At 43.7% G+C, this 16,394-nt stretch overlaps 1 protein-coding gene across 2 annotated transcripts in view; it reads right to left on the bottom strand.

Moving 5' to 3' along the window:
• Nucleotides 1-16,394, bottom strand: part of LMAN2L (lectin, mannose binding 2 like) — a 336,208-nt gene that overhangs the window by 176,386 nt on the left and 143,428 nt on the right. For both annotated transcript variants that reach the window (XM_069619073.1, XM_069619074.1), the window contains one exon: nucleotides 10,768-10,929. In XM_069619073.1, the coding sequence (XP_069475174.1) occupies nucleotides 10,768-10,929 (162 nt within the window). The remainder of the gene's footprint in view (nucleotides 1-10,767; nucleotides 10,930-16,394) is intronic.

The following is a 16,394-nucleotide window of genomic DNA, read 5'->3' as shown; positions in this document are numbered from 1 at the left end:
GAGTGCAGTGAGGACTGGGAGGAGCAGGCGTGGGAAGGCGAAACGTTAAGCCACCACGATTATACCACTTTTTTTCTTATCACGTTGCTGTGCGGGTCATCTTAGTTAACGTGGCATAGGTACTTGGACGCAATTAACACCATGCTTACCATCAGAACTCATTGATAGCTAGACTGCCGCCTGGGAGAAAGATGCAGTTACGCTATCCACAGCTGGGTTGACAAAGATAGCCTGTAGCAGAGTTCTGACTCACCAAGAGATCAAGCCAAAAGGAAATATTTCTGTTACAGCTTCATGTAAACACAGGGGCTGCTGAGAATATCCAGAGAGCTCCAATAAGGACAGGCCTACACAAATCACTAGTCCACATTCTGCTACAAAAAGGAGACAATTACACAAGCACTACATATATATGGTTGAAGTAGGAAATATGCCACGTGCCGATAGTCTGGGCTATGAAGAGGCAACATGGGATAGTCCGCCCCCCCCCCACCCCGCTCTATAAGATCTGTAATCACTGATCTCAGGAAGATATTAATTTTAAAGTGCAGCTGAAAATAAGCAATAAAACCAATTATAACCGATACTCCTAACTACTACTTACTTGGGAGTTGCACTTGGTCAATGCCAGGGCCCAAAGAGAAAAGGAAAGAGCGCCTTTCTAATCTAAGCTTCAATCTACCCACAAAGAGAATCCCATCAGAACCTGTTGGCTCAGGTGTTAGGCAGAAACCTGTGCAGTTCCCTCTGGGACCACTGCAAAAGATTTAAGACTACAGGTGTTTGGCAGTAAACCCACTTGGTAGCAGTCTGTACCACGCAGATTCACTTGGTAGCTGTGGCTGAGCAGTCAGACTTCCCTCAAGAAGAGTTAGGCAGTGTGTTTTTCTAGATGTGGTTTTAAATAAATAATTATATCTCTTTTACACCAAGCCCTGGTCAGTGTTTACTTGTTCTATTGTGTTCTCTTGACCTATTGTGAATGCTCTGTATACTGCCTAACTCTTCTTGAGAGAAGTCTGACTGCTCAGCCACAGCTACCAAGTGAATCTGCGTGGTACAGACTGCTACCAAGTGGGTTTACTGCCAAACACATGCAGTCTTAAATCTTTTGCAGTGGTCCCAGAGGGAACTGCACAGGTTTCTGCCTAACACTGGTGGCAGCGGTGGGATTTGTATTGAGTATACACTTTTATAGTGCTTGTTGTACACTTTAGGACAACAAACCACAGAGTTTAGCACTGAAAAGCTGATTTTCTAACTATGTCTGCTATGGAGAGTTATACCCTAGAATCATTGTCTGCCAAAACTGCTGATTGCTTAAAAGTATTGTGTAGACATATGAATCTCTGAGACGGGCAAGAAAATGGAACTTATAGAAAGATTGTTAGAAAACCAAAGTCTGGGTGGTACAGAGGAATCTACCCCCCAGCAAATGTAGAAAACAGTGATGGTATTGATCTGAATCAAAGTCTTGATAATGAGTCAGAAGAGGAAAGTGAACCTAATGAAGTTAGCCACTCTGAGCCTCTGTCTGCCTTACCTACTGTACCTACTGGGCCTATACCAGGTCCTACATGTAACCCTGCTTATTTCGAACTTGAAAAAATGAAGCTTGAATTAGGAGTACAAACGTTTTATTGCTCAATCTGAAAAAAACCAAGAGCTAGAGTTCAGAAGAATGAATGCCCTGGCTGAGCAGAAGCAAGCTGAGTTAAGACTCAGAGAAATAGAGCTCAATCATGAACTAGAAATGAAAAAGTTGTCTGTGGAAAATGCTTCTCTCCTCTGGTTCTTCTAGGAGTTCCAGTCACAAAAGACCCCGGATGCCTAAGGAATTAGTGGGTATGTATGAACCTAAGTTGTATGTGTTGGATTGGTTAAAAATGTTTGAGTATAATCATGGGCTCCAGGACATCACAGGGAATGGGTTACTTCCCTAGTTGTTCTCTAGGCTTCCCCCTGTTGCAACTGATGTGGTAATGGAGTTGGGGGAGGTGGATAAGAAGGATTATGAATGTGTGAAACTAGCTTTGATAGCTAGATTTAGGAAGACCCCTTCCCAGTACCTTAAGAGGTTTAGCACCCTCAAAAAGCATGATGGTACCCCTTGGGCTACCTGGGTGAGTGAAAGTTTGAAAAACTTAGAGGGATGGATTAAGGGTTACAGAGTTAACACTTATGAAGGAATGAAGAATCTTGTAATGTTGGAGTCAATTTATGATGCCTGCTCTCCTGAGCTCAGACAGCACTTGGCTGATTCAAAGGAATTAGATTCCAGGAAGTTAGCTAGGGCTGCTGGCTTGTGGGTTGCCAACAGGGCCTCTCACAAGGATTCTGGGGCTACTCAGAAAAAGGATGAAGGAAAACAGCCAAAGAAGGACTCCAAAGAGAATTCTAATAATTCCAATTCCAAAGAGGGCCCCAAACAGAACCAAAAGGGTAAGCCACCAGGGAAACCAAATCAGGATAGTGTACCTCCTGGTGCCAAACCAGAAGGAGGTCAGAACAAGCCACCATTCCAGAAAGCATTTGGTAAATGCGTTGTTTGTGGCTCTACTGGCCATGTGAAAGGAGATCCCAGATGTAAGGGTAAACCTTCAGGGGTCCAGCTCGTCTCCTTAGCCTTCGCTCCAGAGGAGGAAGTACAAATGGCAAGTGAAACTTTCTATTACTGGCTGATGAACCCATTGGAGTCTCAGCCAGTGTTTGTGTCTCTGGGTTTGTGGGAACAACAGAATTTAGATGTGTATAATTAGATCGCAGATAATACTAAAGAGTATTATAAGGACAGTGTCCAGGTGAATGGTCAGGAGACTCCTGCCTTTAGGGACACTGGGGCCAGCATAACTGTGGTGGACAAATCGTTTTTTCAGGCTGAGGATGTTGCTAAGGCACCCAAACGCCTCACCAAGTTAGCTGGAGGGCCTGTGCAGATGCTTACCCAATTACCAGTTCTCATCCAGTGTAATGACATGACTGAAGATACCTGTCAGCATACACAGTGAGGTGCCAGGAAGGGTTCTGCTGGGTAATGACGAAAACTCTTGGGAGTAGTGTCACATACCCCCAGACCTCTTAGTAAAAGGTTACAGGAGCTCACCAGACCTGCAAGGGAGAGAACCATGAGTGGTACTCCCAAGGAGGTGAAGAAAGAGATCACTCCTGCTCCACTGGAGATGTCAGCTGCTGCCTCAAAGCAACAAGAAGCAAAGGGGAAACCTAAGACTTCTAACAAGAAACCAGCAGTTAGCACTCCAGTGCAGCCAACACGGACTTCCCCTAGGTTGTCCAAAGTTACACCAGTAACCCCCCTCCAGCTGAGGCTGAGAGGGAGGTACAACCCTGTGTGGTTGAACTAGACTCTGAAGAAGAGCTAGTCGAAGGCCAGGAACTCATTGGAGATCTGGATCCTGTTGACCATCCTGAGCTTCAGTCTTTACTGGCAGAAGGTGGACCCAACAGGGCAGACTTCAGTAAGGGACAGAGAGAATGTCCAACTCTGGAAGGTCTTCGCCACCAGGCAGATGCTCAGGCTGAAGGGCAAGAGCCTGGGAAATATAGGTTACACTGGGAAGATGGCCTTTTCTACAGTGAACCAACCGAGTCTGCACCTGGAGACAACAAACGGCTTGTAGTACCCCAAGAGAACAGACCACAGTTCTTGCAGTTAGCCCATGAGATTCCTTTGGCTGGTCACATGAGTTTCAAGAAGACTAAGGAAAGGCTCTCGCTCTACTTTTATTGGCCAAAGATGGGGGCTGAAGTAGATAAATACTGCAGGAGCTGCCACACCTGCCAGACTTCTGGTAAGGTTGGCTCCAAGAATGTGGCACCTTTAGTGCCTCTCCCAGTTGTGGGAGTCCCATTTGAGAGTGTAGGGATTGACATTGTTGGTCCCCTTGATCCTCCAACCTCCTCAGGCAACAGGTTTATACTTGTTGTAGTACACCATGCAACTAGGTACCCTGAGGCAATTCCTATGAGGACTGTTACAGCTCGGGCTGTGGCTAAGGCCCTCCTTGGTATTTTTACCAGGGTTGGGTTTCCTAAGAAAGTAATCTCTGACAGGGGGTCATATTTTATGTCCCACTACATGAAAGCCATGTGGAAAACCTGCGTAGTTACTTACAAGTTCTCAACCGCATACCACCCTCAGACAAATGGGCTGGTTGAAAGGTTCAACAGAACCATGAAGAGCATGATAGGTGCTTTAGAGGACCCCCTTAAAAGAAAGTGGGACCTTCTACTGCCATGTCTTCTCTTTGCTTATAGAGAAGTCCCTCAGGAGGGAGTAGGTTATTCTCCCTTTGAACTTCTTTATGGTCATCCGGTCAGAGGTCCATTGGCCCTGATCAAGGAGGGGTTGGAGAGTGCTCCTTCCCCCAAGCCAGTCAGAGTGACTGACTATGTGATAGGTCTCCGTAGGAGAATGTCACAAATGATGGCAGAAGCAAGTGATAACTTGAAAGCTGGACAAGCATTGGTCAAGCACTGGCATGACCAAAAGGCTAACATGGTCGAGTTTACTCAGGACCAGCTAGTTCTCGTTATGATTCCAACAAGGCAGAGGGCCTTGCAAGACAAATGGATGGGACCCTTCAAAGTTGTGGGTAAATTTGGAGAGGTCAACTACCTGGTGGACTTGGGCAACCCCCCAAGGAGGCTCCAACAGTCTTCCACACCAACAGACTAAAAGCGTATGTCTCCAGACCTGATGTAGGAGCTTTGCTTCTAGCATCATCAGAGGAAGAAGAAGAGAGTGAAGCTCTTCCTGATCTCCTCAGAGGCTTACCTTTAGACGAAAAGATTGAAGGAGTAAATCTCTCTTCAAATCTGACACCTGAGCAACAGGAAGAGTGCAAATCTATGTTGAATCAGTTTGCCTCGCTGTTCTCACTTTCACCAAGCTTGACCCCTTGGGGACAGCATGATATTCTCACTGGTGACTGTCTGCCAGTCAAAAGCAGAGGATATTGAATGTCAGAAAATATAAGAACCCACATCAAAGGTGAGGTCAGCAAGATGCTTGATCTCGGGGTAATAGAGCCCTCTACTAGTCCATGGTCTAGCCCCTTTGTGTTAGTACCAAAGGCAGGATCTAAAGAACTTCGATTCTGTGTGGATTACAAAGCTCTTAATGCAGTCACTAAGACGGATGCCCACCCTTTGCCAAGGACAGATGAGTTGGTGGATAGACTTGGTGCAGCCAAGTTCCTCAGCACATTTGACATGACATCAGGCTATTGGCAAATAGCCCTGACAGTCCATGCCAAGGAGAAAACTGCTTTTTCTACCCCAGTTGGCTTATACCAGCTTAAGGTTATGCCTTTTGGTTTGAAAAATGCACCTGCTACATTTCAAAGGATGGTAAACCAGGTTCTGAATGGGATGGAGGACTTCTGCATGGCATACTTGGATGACATAGCAGTGTTCAGCAATTCCTGGGAAGAACATGTGGACCACCTGAGAGATGTTTTGCAGGCTCTTGGAAAGGCCAATCTGACCATAAAGGCAAGTAAATGCCAGATTGGACAGAGTAAAGTGGTCTACCTTGGACATGAGGTAGGAGGTGGAGAAATAAGGCCTTTGCCCAGTAAGACTGAAGCTGTGCAAAATTGGACAATACCTACTACTCGGACCCAGGTGAGAGCCTTCTTAGGTTTCACTGGGTATTACAGGAATTTCATTGAGAACAATGGGTCCATAGCTTCTCCACTGAATGTCATCTCCTCTCCTAAATTCCCTAAAAAGGTTAGGTGGAATGAGGAATGCAATCAGGCCTTTGAAACCCTGAAAAAGGCTCTTTGCCAAGCCCCAGTACTCAGAGCTCCTGACTACCACCAAACTTTCATTGTGCAAACAGATGCTTCAAATGTAGGAATAGGTGCAGTCCTCAGTCAACTGCATGGGAAAGGTAGGAAGCACCCCATTTGCTTCATCAGTAGAAAACTGAAGGATCCTGAAACACGGTGGGCAACCATTGAACGGGAGTGTTTTGCTATTGTGTGGGCTCTGAAGAAGTTTAGGCCACACTTGTATGGTTCTACTTTTGTCATTCAGACTGACCACCAACCCTTGAGATGGTTAATGCAAATGAAAGGGGAAAACCCAAAAATATTGAGATGGTCAATCTGCCTGCAAGGGTTTGATTTCACCATTGAGCACAGGTCAGGGTTTCACCACCAAAATGCGGAGGTCTCTCTAGGATGTATGTCATCGACTAGAGGTATGAGATTCATCCAGGAGTGGATTAAATCCTCCTGTCCCTTAGTCTGGAGGGGTGAGTGTTAGGGAGAATTCTCTCTTTAGGCTGAATTTCCTAACCTAGTGAGTCCCCCAGCAGCTTTGCTGGATTTCTGGAGTTTGTTTTTTCTCCTGCCAAGAGTGAGACTCTTTTTCTCCCACTCTTGGACATGATTTATGGTGTTCCTTTGACTGTTAATGTGTTTTATGAGCTATGGGGTCCTTTACTCCATAGGGTCTCATGTGTTTTTACTATGTGTGTTACACAGCACCCTCCGTGCAGTAACACAGGGGTGTCAGTGACACCCCACCATAGACTCCATACCCTGGGACTGACTACTGTCTCCCAGGGAATGTAAAGTCACCATTGAATTTACTAGTCCCAAATTATTAACAGAAACCAGTACAAACCATCATATTGTGGACGTACTGGTCGGGGCAATTCGATTGCCCTGGGGTCCGTTAGTCGAGTGGGCACGTCTCCGTTCCCCCCTGATCGAGTTTTGGCTGGTGTCAGTGGAAACTACTTTTTATATTCGACCGCAAATATTTCCCTATGGGATTTTCCCATTTTTCGAGGCTACCAACTTTAATTATTTAATTCTCATAGCCTCGAACATACCGCCGGTTTATTTAATTAATATTAATTTGCTGGTTGGTATTTTTTGCCAAGACTCGATTCTAAAATGGCGTTTGTGTTCTCTTCTGTGACTCCAACCCAAGTCGAGCCCTTTGTTCCACTTTTTGGCAGGCTTCTCCACAGAAGCCTCCAAAAGTGGTGCCACTCTGGGTACCACAGGGGGTGTGGGAGGGGGCTTAGGCACCCTGGACTGAGTTACCTTGGTAACTCAAGTCGCACCCTTGTGTGATTGGCCCAAGTGGTGATCCGGCCGGCTCACCACTTAGCATGTTTGATTGACAGCTAGGCTGAGTGAATGGGGGTATGCTGCATAAAAGCAGGGCTTTGGGGACTGGAACTTCAGAAGTCGCCACAGGACCTGAGAATCCGACAAGGGAGAAGCTGAGCCGACCTACCACAACGACACCACCGGTGGAGCCCTGCGGAACCGACTCACCACTTGCCGACGACAGAGAAGATCTCCCGGCTGGAGAGGCTTCTTCCCCTGACTGGTGGGCACAACCAGTTTACCTTCTTCTCTTCGCACCCCAGACCGGTTTGTGGTCGAATTGCCCGTGCCAAGCACCCCGGCAACCAGATAGCCACTTACCCCTGGACGGCGAATCAACAGAAAGCTCCTTGTACCTGAGAAACTCTGCGGCTGGTTTCTTCCCTGGCAGTGCAACAGACTCCTGTCTTCCTCCCCGACGAGATCCTCTCTTCCCCCGGACGAAGCACTGACTTGCATCCGCTGCCAGGAACAACTGCCCCCGCTGGAGTATTCTCACCACTTTAAGTTACTGTGTCCACCAGGCCTCCCTTTCTAAAGATTGCTACAAGGTAATAATAACCCCTTAACCTTCTGGTCTGGGCTGGCCACCTTGACCCTCTAACTGGTCCCTTTATTTGGTCCAACTCCTTTTGTTACAAGACATTTGTGCACTGCAACCGTGTGACCTTGAACAAATTTCGTTTTGATCCTCTTAAAGCGCATCCGGCCTACTGACTCTGAATTCACGGTGTTACTTTGCCTTCCTCTCTTGTTGTGTTCGTGAAAAAGTGTTGGGATCTGTTTCAATTTATTCTCTGCTTTTCTCTCCCTTTTTAAAACAAACTATTAGAGTGCCATCTACGTTAAGCGCTCACCGCTGTCTGAAAATAAGTGGGGCTTTACTTAAGACTTGTCTAATATTCTTTTAAGGGAGGGTATATCTTTTAGCGACCGTGTTTTTGAATTGCTTACTATTAGTGCCTGTGTGTTTTTCTAGATGTGGTTTTAAATAAATAATTATATCTCTTTTACACCAAGCCCTGCACAGGTTTTTGCCTAACATCAGGTCCGGGGGGGGGGGGTAGGGGGGCACGCAGAAAAACTCAACTCCCAAGTCAACTGCTAGAGGGACCGGCAGACTCCACCCAGAGCAGTATGCGGCCTCAAAAGAGGATATTGACCGGTGCTTTCAGGTATTTTAGGATACACTTGCTTCCTCTCTAGAATTGCAATTTGATAATTTTACAACAGAATTCAAAACCGCCTTAGTTGACATACGAAAGTACATTGCATCTCTTGAAGAAAGAACAGACAGAAACGAGAAGGCATTACAAGAGTTTTCCCGGGAATCCACACAATCCAAAGACCTCCTCGAACAGTTGGCATGAGCAACATATAATGTACAGTGGCAAGGTGAGGACCTGGAGAACAGATCGAGAAGATTCAACATTCACATACAAAATATTCCAGAGTGAATGATCCGCTCTTAAAAGAGGAAGTTACGGGAGTTGAAAGATCTACTGAACGCGAAAGTAAAAATCCCTATAGATAAAATCCACGGGGTAGGACCGAAGAGTCTGGATCCGGCAGCCCGACCCAGAGATACCTTGGTGGCACTGGCGTGTTACCCCCAGAAGAATGAACAAGTTACGGAAAGCTAGAAAATGGACACAAATTACACTTAAAGGAATAGTGCGCTCAAAAATGATATTGTCATGAGCGTTCGGGCATGTGTTTTTAAGCATACGTTGATCGATCGTACAAACATTTCCTGTGCACCTTACAGTAGTTTTCCTCACTTTTACACATGCGAAATCAGGCAGCAGGGAGCGGCCATCTTGTGCTAATCTTATCTGTTGCTGCATCGCCCTAAGGTGAACTGCCCTGGCGGCACTAAATCATATCCCTGGCCCTGAGGCGGACATCACTAGAGGCGTACAGCCCATTTCACAACGCAAATGCACATCTCGTGTCAATTTTCTCTGTGCTCCAGCTAATGACATGTCTCCATGGAAATGGCAGGACGCCTCTTTCCTCAATAAGTAAAAACAGACCGCTTCTCATCAGACATCAGATTTGCTTTTACAATCGTTTCACTGTCTTTTTTTCCTGTATCATGTGGCTCGTTTCTGCTCTGTTCAGCTATCTTCATTGCTCGTAGCCCGTGCAAACAGATACTAGTACTATCATTACAATCTATTTGAACTTGGTTGGATAATGGGAACAATACAGCCCTACTAGTACGAGCCGGAGTATTCCGAGGTGGAATTACTCGAAAGAGAAAAATGCAGAAACAATGGGGTTTTGGACGACAGTTGGTAGGACGAATCACCAAATCAAGAGCCTGAGACTAGTCGCATGGACAACGTCTCCACCTGGTGTACCTGCAATCAGTGAGAGGTAATGCCAACCGAGGAGGAGAACTGCTGCTGAGAAAACTCTGGATGCTTGTCCTACATATCGGAAGACGAGACACGGCCGCAATGCGTTACCGAGCTGCATGACTTCAGGGCAGCCTGCCTCACATGGTCCGTGTTGAGGATTATGATGGTGCTTATGCATGAACTTTGCGCAACAGTTCGCCCTCGCAATACAAGTAATGAGTAAGTGTACTCTAGATGTGATGTCACTGAGGCCACTAACATTTCATGTTGGTCTCCTCTATTGTCGTAACTTTGATCTATCACTGCCAAATGAATGTAGTCTTGCAATTCTATACATAACTAGCGATTTGTGGAAATCATATTGTCATCATGTGTCTTTCACGTACAAACAAGAAACAATATTTCTGTGTCCCAAATGTAATGGAATACATAGTTCTACACTTTTGTAATGTGTCTACACTTTAAAGCCCAAGTTGATTGATCTGTGAAGTAACATTTGTACTGGCACCAATGCCATAGGAACAAGATTGCATTTTCAACTAAGGTTTGATCCACTTATCTTGTTCATTTAAAGACAGTTTGTATCTTTCTCTTCCATAGGTGGTATAGGCTGGTGGCCTATTGTGCGTTTACATGGTGGCTTCATGGGAGGCTTGGACACTGCGTTCGACAAGTAATACCCGCCTGTGTCGTTGGTGCAATTAGAGACACATTCCCCAGTGACAGCGTTCAGTACAGGGGATTTTCCCACACCAAATACCTTGTGCATTCCAAATCCAAACTGCACACCTGAATGAAACCGCTGAAGTCAGAACATGTTTTAGGGTTGGAAAAGGTGGTCTGTGAATCAAATTAGAATTCTGTTAGCAGATGGGGTGAGCATATTTCACATGGAATGGGTCAGCCCAACAGCTGATCATCCATTACTGTAAACATAAGGGCTGTGGCCAACGACCAAGGCAGGAGAACCCTTACCGTCTGATTAGGAAGAAGTGTTTGTATTGTTCACTGTGAAATGCATTTCAGCAGACACCTTAAATGCTGAGCTATTTAGGACGAACATACTCGTCCATAGTACTTTTTCTCCAAGGAAACCAACCCAGAAGCCTCCTTTGACATACAAAAGCAAATCAGTTGGGTCAGGGACCCCTGGTTCACTGCGGGGGGAAAAAAAAAAAACATGACCTGTAATGCTCGTTTCCCACAACACTGGCAGTCTATTGCTACTGTTGGAAGAATTCACTTACTGTGAGCCTGCGTTTCACATATCGGATCACCATGACTGTGTCGTGGTTCAGGTTGCGCACAACGGCTGTGCAACCTCCAAGCTCTGTGGGCCTTCCATCCCGACTGTGATCGTAGACTAGTGAGCCATTGCTCACCATTGCAGAGATGTACGGGAATACACGCTGAGAAGAGAAAACAAGTAACACATTAGAAATGGAACCATAACAAATGTTGGTATTATTGCAAGGTTCTGAAAGGGAAGATAATTTCCATTTCCAAGTACCCTTACCCTGAATGCGGGTTGACAGTCGGAAATCATGTCAAACATTGATACAGGGCCCTTCTCCCATGAAACTTTCATTAACTGTTCCAACAGGGTCTCTCGTGTTCAGCTACAATAGAGAATACTCTGGGAAGGTCATGCCTGGTGGCAATAATATATAAACTCTAGAAGGTCCCTCTCCATTTACAATGTACTAGAAACTGTGATGGACTGTGTGCCAGTCTTTCAGATATCTTGAAGAGGCGGGAGGGCAGGGAGTTGGAAGGGGAGCGGGGAAGGATACATTAGTGGCAAGCTTGTTGGAATTTTAAGACATTGTTGGACTTTGGAGCAGCAGTGGGAAAGATCCCCTCCACCACCCTCCCCCAACAAAGATCTTGCCAGTAGACCAGCACACAGAAGACAAGCAGAATCTTATTTTACTGGACGACAGAAGGGTAAATTTGCCCTAAACAAGGAGAAAAATAAGTCACCAGCTCAACCTCCAAGTGGTAAATTAGTTCATGTAGTGAGAAGAAGGATTTGGGTGGTTTCCTTCCGTGACCATTGGACCACAGGCTTGGAGGTTTTTGTTTCCTTAAGCTCATGGCCTGCTTGCAACCGTGGACACCTACTATGGCTACAGATCTTTATTCTAGTGACAAAAAGAGCCGTTTGGAATCGAAGGGCCCCATGAAAACCAATGCAGTTGTGAAATTCGGATAGGTTAAGTGGTGTTGCCTCTTTCTGCTTGGGCTGGCAGCTATACCATTTCAAACCTGCCCTTATTTTTGCCAGGTGTTAAGATGGATTTACAGTACCAGCCCTGTGGTAGGATTCTGAAAGGCCAACCAGTTCGGTGAGCATGCTTATGGCACTTAGACTTGCCAAACTATGAAGGTAATGTACACAGAGCAGTAAGGCAGAACGCAGGGGATAGTGTGCGGTACACTTAACCACAATAGAAACAGTCAAATCATAGAGTCTACACAGGAGTACAAATACATCCTAATTTATTAGGCCTTCGGACATTAAACATACAAAACATAAGAGAATATATATATCTAACACTTTTATGCACATATATGTACACAGTTGGCAATCTCAAATTGAGATTATCAACACTTTACATTAAAACACTTTGAAAGCAGTCTCATCAATAAAGTAAAGCCATGAGACTGTTACAAGTAAAGTGGAAAGAACATTACATTAAACCAAACCATGTGTCCTTTTTTATTATTGTGCTATGGTTTCAAATGCAAAAAACAAATCAATGAAAGATTACACATAATTAAAAAAACAAAAATAAAATTACTTTTAGTATAGATTAAAAGAAAAAAGGACAAAAAAGAAAGAACCAATTTTGAAACAACCTTCTAAATGGAGAGAAATAATTTATAAAACAAGTAGCTTGCACAATCTCCCATAAAAACACACTTAGTATACCACCATTTATGTTGTGGTTCTAATATTTGATATAAACCTGCTCAGAAATCCAGCAAGGTTTACAATCAAAGAAGTTTTTGCCCATCCATTAAACGCAGCCATAGTTGCTCTTGAGACTACGGTTTCTGGATTTATAATACATCTAGAAAAGTTATTTAATCTCAAATCTACTGTTCAACAAGTGTTTCATTGTCTCTGTGTACTCTTGCATAACCTCCAAGATCGGACTGTAATGTTGGTCCTAGGACCAAATGGTTTCAAAGTGGGTAAAAGGTTCAATTTGAATCTCATAAAGCTCTCTGCTCTTTAGATAGGGATTTTCAATCAAATACTGGAGATGGGAACCCGGTTTTCTTTTTCCAATTGTGCATGTTCTTTGAATAGCGTGCAGGCTAATATCAGGTCACTGTTCACTCTCTAATCCCAGTAAAGCAGTTCTTTTTATGGAAATAGGATTTGTAGATCCTGTTAAAACCCAGTTCTTCAAAGAGCGCTTCCATTGAACACCCATACTCATTAAGGTATGGATCATGTTTTTTCCTCCATTAACATTTTTAGATCATTAAAGAGCTAATTCTTGGGGGTAGAGGAGCATCAAGGGGAACCTCTAAGCTTTACAAATAACCTTAGTTGTCTCCATTGAATCCTCCCCTTCAAGTACATAAAACCCTAGCTCATCCCATAACACAGACATAAGCAGCGAAGCTGAAAGTGACGATGCAGATTTCAACATGTAACCCTTTAATAAATCAAACATCTTCCAATTTGTGTACATAATTTAATTCTTTGTTTAAATTCAACTGACATTTTACAGCATTATAAAATATGATGCTGCCAAATACTGAACATGAACCAGAAAAAACCCACTTAACAATGGCCCACCAAACCATCACTCCTATGGGTCTTCTAAACCCCTTTCCCACCATCTCCACCCCAAAACTCCCACTCCACTAGTGGCAGGTAAAATGGAATTAACTGCCGTTGATTTCCTGCGAGTATTAGTGTGAAGTGTATTATTGTCAATGTGAAAGGACAAATCTAGAAAGATTATCAATGTTTACTCATTTTGACCTGTAAATTCGATCCCAAAAGTGTTAGAGACACAACAATATTTTCTCCAAACCAGCGGCATCACCATGGTAGCAACATATGCTCCTTCTCTTGTGAATTTGTTTATGTTTTTTTTTTTTTTTTTTTACATATTTATGTCCACAACATGCATGAATACTCTTGTGGAAACGTTATATAGATGACGTTGTAGTAATATGGCATGGCTCCAAAGAAAGATTTGTCTCTTTTCTCAAATATCTCAATAACCAACACTTTTGGGATCGAATTTACAGTTCAAATTGAGGAAACATCGATAGTCTTTCTAGATTTGTCCATTTACATTGACAATACACTTCAGACCAGTATTCACAGGAAATCAACGCCAGTTAATTCCATTTGACATGCCACCAGTGGTCATAAAAAGGGGGTGAGGGAGTCCATAATATACCGAAGGGAGAATTGTATCGTGCTAGAAGAAATTGCAGTACCGATCCATCTTTCAAATTAGAATGTAAACTGCTTGGGGATAAATTCAAGAAACAAGGGTATTCAGCAAGAAGCATTGACCAAGCTTGGTCACAAACTAATCAATTGGACAGAAACAAATTATTAAGCAAGCAACAGGTGAAGAAGGGAACATACCCTGAGAGTATCAGTTTTATTACTAGATACTCTAATAACAGTAGTTGCTTATATGCAATATTAAATAAGCATTGGCATCTTCTTGAATTGGACAGGGATTTGGCCCAATACATTATCTCAAAGCCAAACATTATTTTTAAAAAATCGAAAACTTTAAAAACAAATGAAGTCCTGCCTTTCTTGTTTCTAAACCAGACAGCAGGATGACCTAAAAACTGGCTAAGTAGCCAGATAACTGGGTTCCACAAATGTGGGAATTACAATTTTTACAAATTTGCACTTTCACCCATTAGAAATTTCTCTTCTCATGGGGGTTTAGAAACTGAGATAAAAGTATCAATTGCAAGACAAAATGTGTAGTGTATGCAGTGATGTGTGTGCAAGAAAGTCTATGTAGACAGTACGATTTGAGAATTTAGAGTCAGAATATGTGAACATTTGGCTAATTTGAACAGCCAATACCCAAAACTTCCCTTAGCCACCCATTGGCAAACATATCAAAGTGACAACAGCAGAGATATCCGGTTTGTGGGTTTGCAACAAGCCACAGCGCATATCAGAGGAGGAGATCAGCAATTACATGTGCCAGTTGGAAACACTGATAATTTGCAAAGTGAGACGTTTAAAATTTGGACTCAATAAGGAACATGAATTGAATGTTTTTTTATAAAAAATATCCTCTGCTTCATTGTCAGTGATTAATGTGGACTGGTGCAACCCTGGTGTGAAATATCCAGGATTATCCCTTTAAGCAATATATGTTACGTCAGATATGGATTCATGAAAACATGTTTACTATTTACATTCATTTAGAGAAGAATGGTCAACATAGGATGAGCAGTCGAGCCTGCATCATACTTTAGCACAAATGAAGTTCCAGAATTGGGTGTAAATAACCTTCCCTTCACTTTAATAACCCAATATCAGGTAATACAGTTCATGACACTAGCTAAGCATTAGACAAAAGTGAGATGTGACATCAGATTAGCATCTAGACAAATCCTAATCGTTTAATATGAGGGCTAATGATAAGTGTTAATGAATGTCAGAAAACACGGTGTAGCGCCACGTATCACATGAACATTGAATTAATCCAAACTTCTGTTCAGTAATTCAATCAGTTGGACCTGGGAGTTAAAGATATCCAGTCTGCTTCACAACAATGTCATCTTTAATATTGGAACACACTCAATCCCAGTAATCCGGTCTAGGCAAATACAGGATTAATGAGCGATCATACACCTAATTTACGGAAGTCACGCATCAGCAAGACATTCAACAAAACTACACTAATGGAAATATGAAACGGAAATTTTATTTATTCATGGCAACTCTTACCATGTTCAGGGGGGCAAGTTAACATAAGTACACATACAAAAATTTCAATTCAAAAGTACTCAGAACACTCATACTTTTAAGTTAAATCGACAATGTTTATGTGGGACATGCGATTCATCACATGACCAGTCAGCATGAATATATAAAAAACAAGGCACACCATAGAAGCCGGTTGCTTGCCGGAGGTATTCAGATGTTCGAAAATGCAGGGGACAGAGTGCGACTATATTAAAAAGGCATGGTCTAGTAAAAAATGTTATTGTCCCAACGGGTCGGCCATGTTTTTTTAAGCCTAAGTGGCTCGATTTTAGAAAACTTTTCTATGGACCTTACCCGAGTTTTCGTCCATTAAACGCACGCGAAAACAAGCACCGGGGAGCCGCCATTTTCTGATAATCCTATCTTTTCCCCCCCCATCGCCCTGGCTGACCTGCTTTTGCGGCACTAAATCAATTCCACCGCCCCTGAGCCTGTCATCAGCAGACTCGTACCGCCCATTTCCCAACGCCAAAGCACATCTCGTGTCAACATTCGCTGCGCTTCAGCTAATGACGTGTCGCCATGGAAATGGCAGGATGCCCCTTTCCTCAATAAGTATAAACAGACAGTTTCACAACACACAGCAGCAGATTTTCGATTCCATTCCTCTCTCGGTGTTACTTTGAGTATTCTGTGACTCGTTTCAGTGCTCTGGTCAGCTACCTTCGCCGCTTGTAGCCTGTGTGAACAGATACCAGTACCATCGCTATAAATTATTTTAGTTTGTTTAACACACAATGGCTACAATAATGCCCTACATGTACGAGCCCGAGTACACCGAGGAGGAACTACTGGAAAGGGAAGCACGCGAAAACGATGGGGATTCGGACGCCAGTTGGCAGGACGAATCAACAGATGAAGAGCCTGGGC

Source organism: Ambystoma mexicanum, chromosome 10, assembly GCF_040938575.1.
Source record: "Ambystoma mexicanum isolate Mex_15411 chromosome 10, UKY_AmexF1_1, whole genome shotgun sequence".
Lineage (NCBI taxonomy): Eukaryota > Metazoa > Chordata > Amphibia > Caudata > Ambystomatidae > Ambystoma > Ambystoma mexicanum.
The sequence above is the reverse complement of the archived record's forward strand: the minus strand, read 5'-3'. Positions and strand labels throughout refer to the sequence as shown.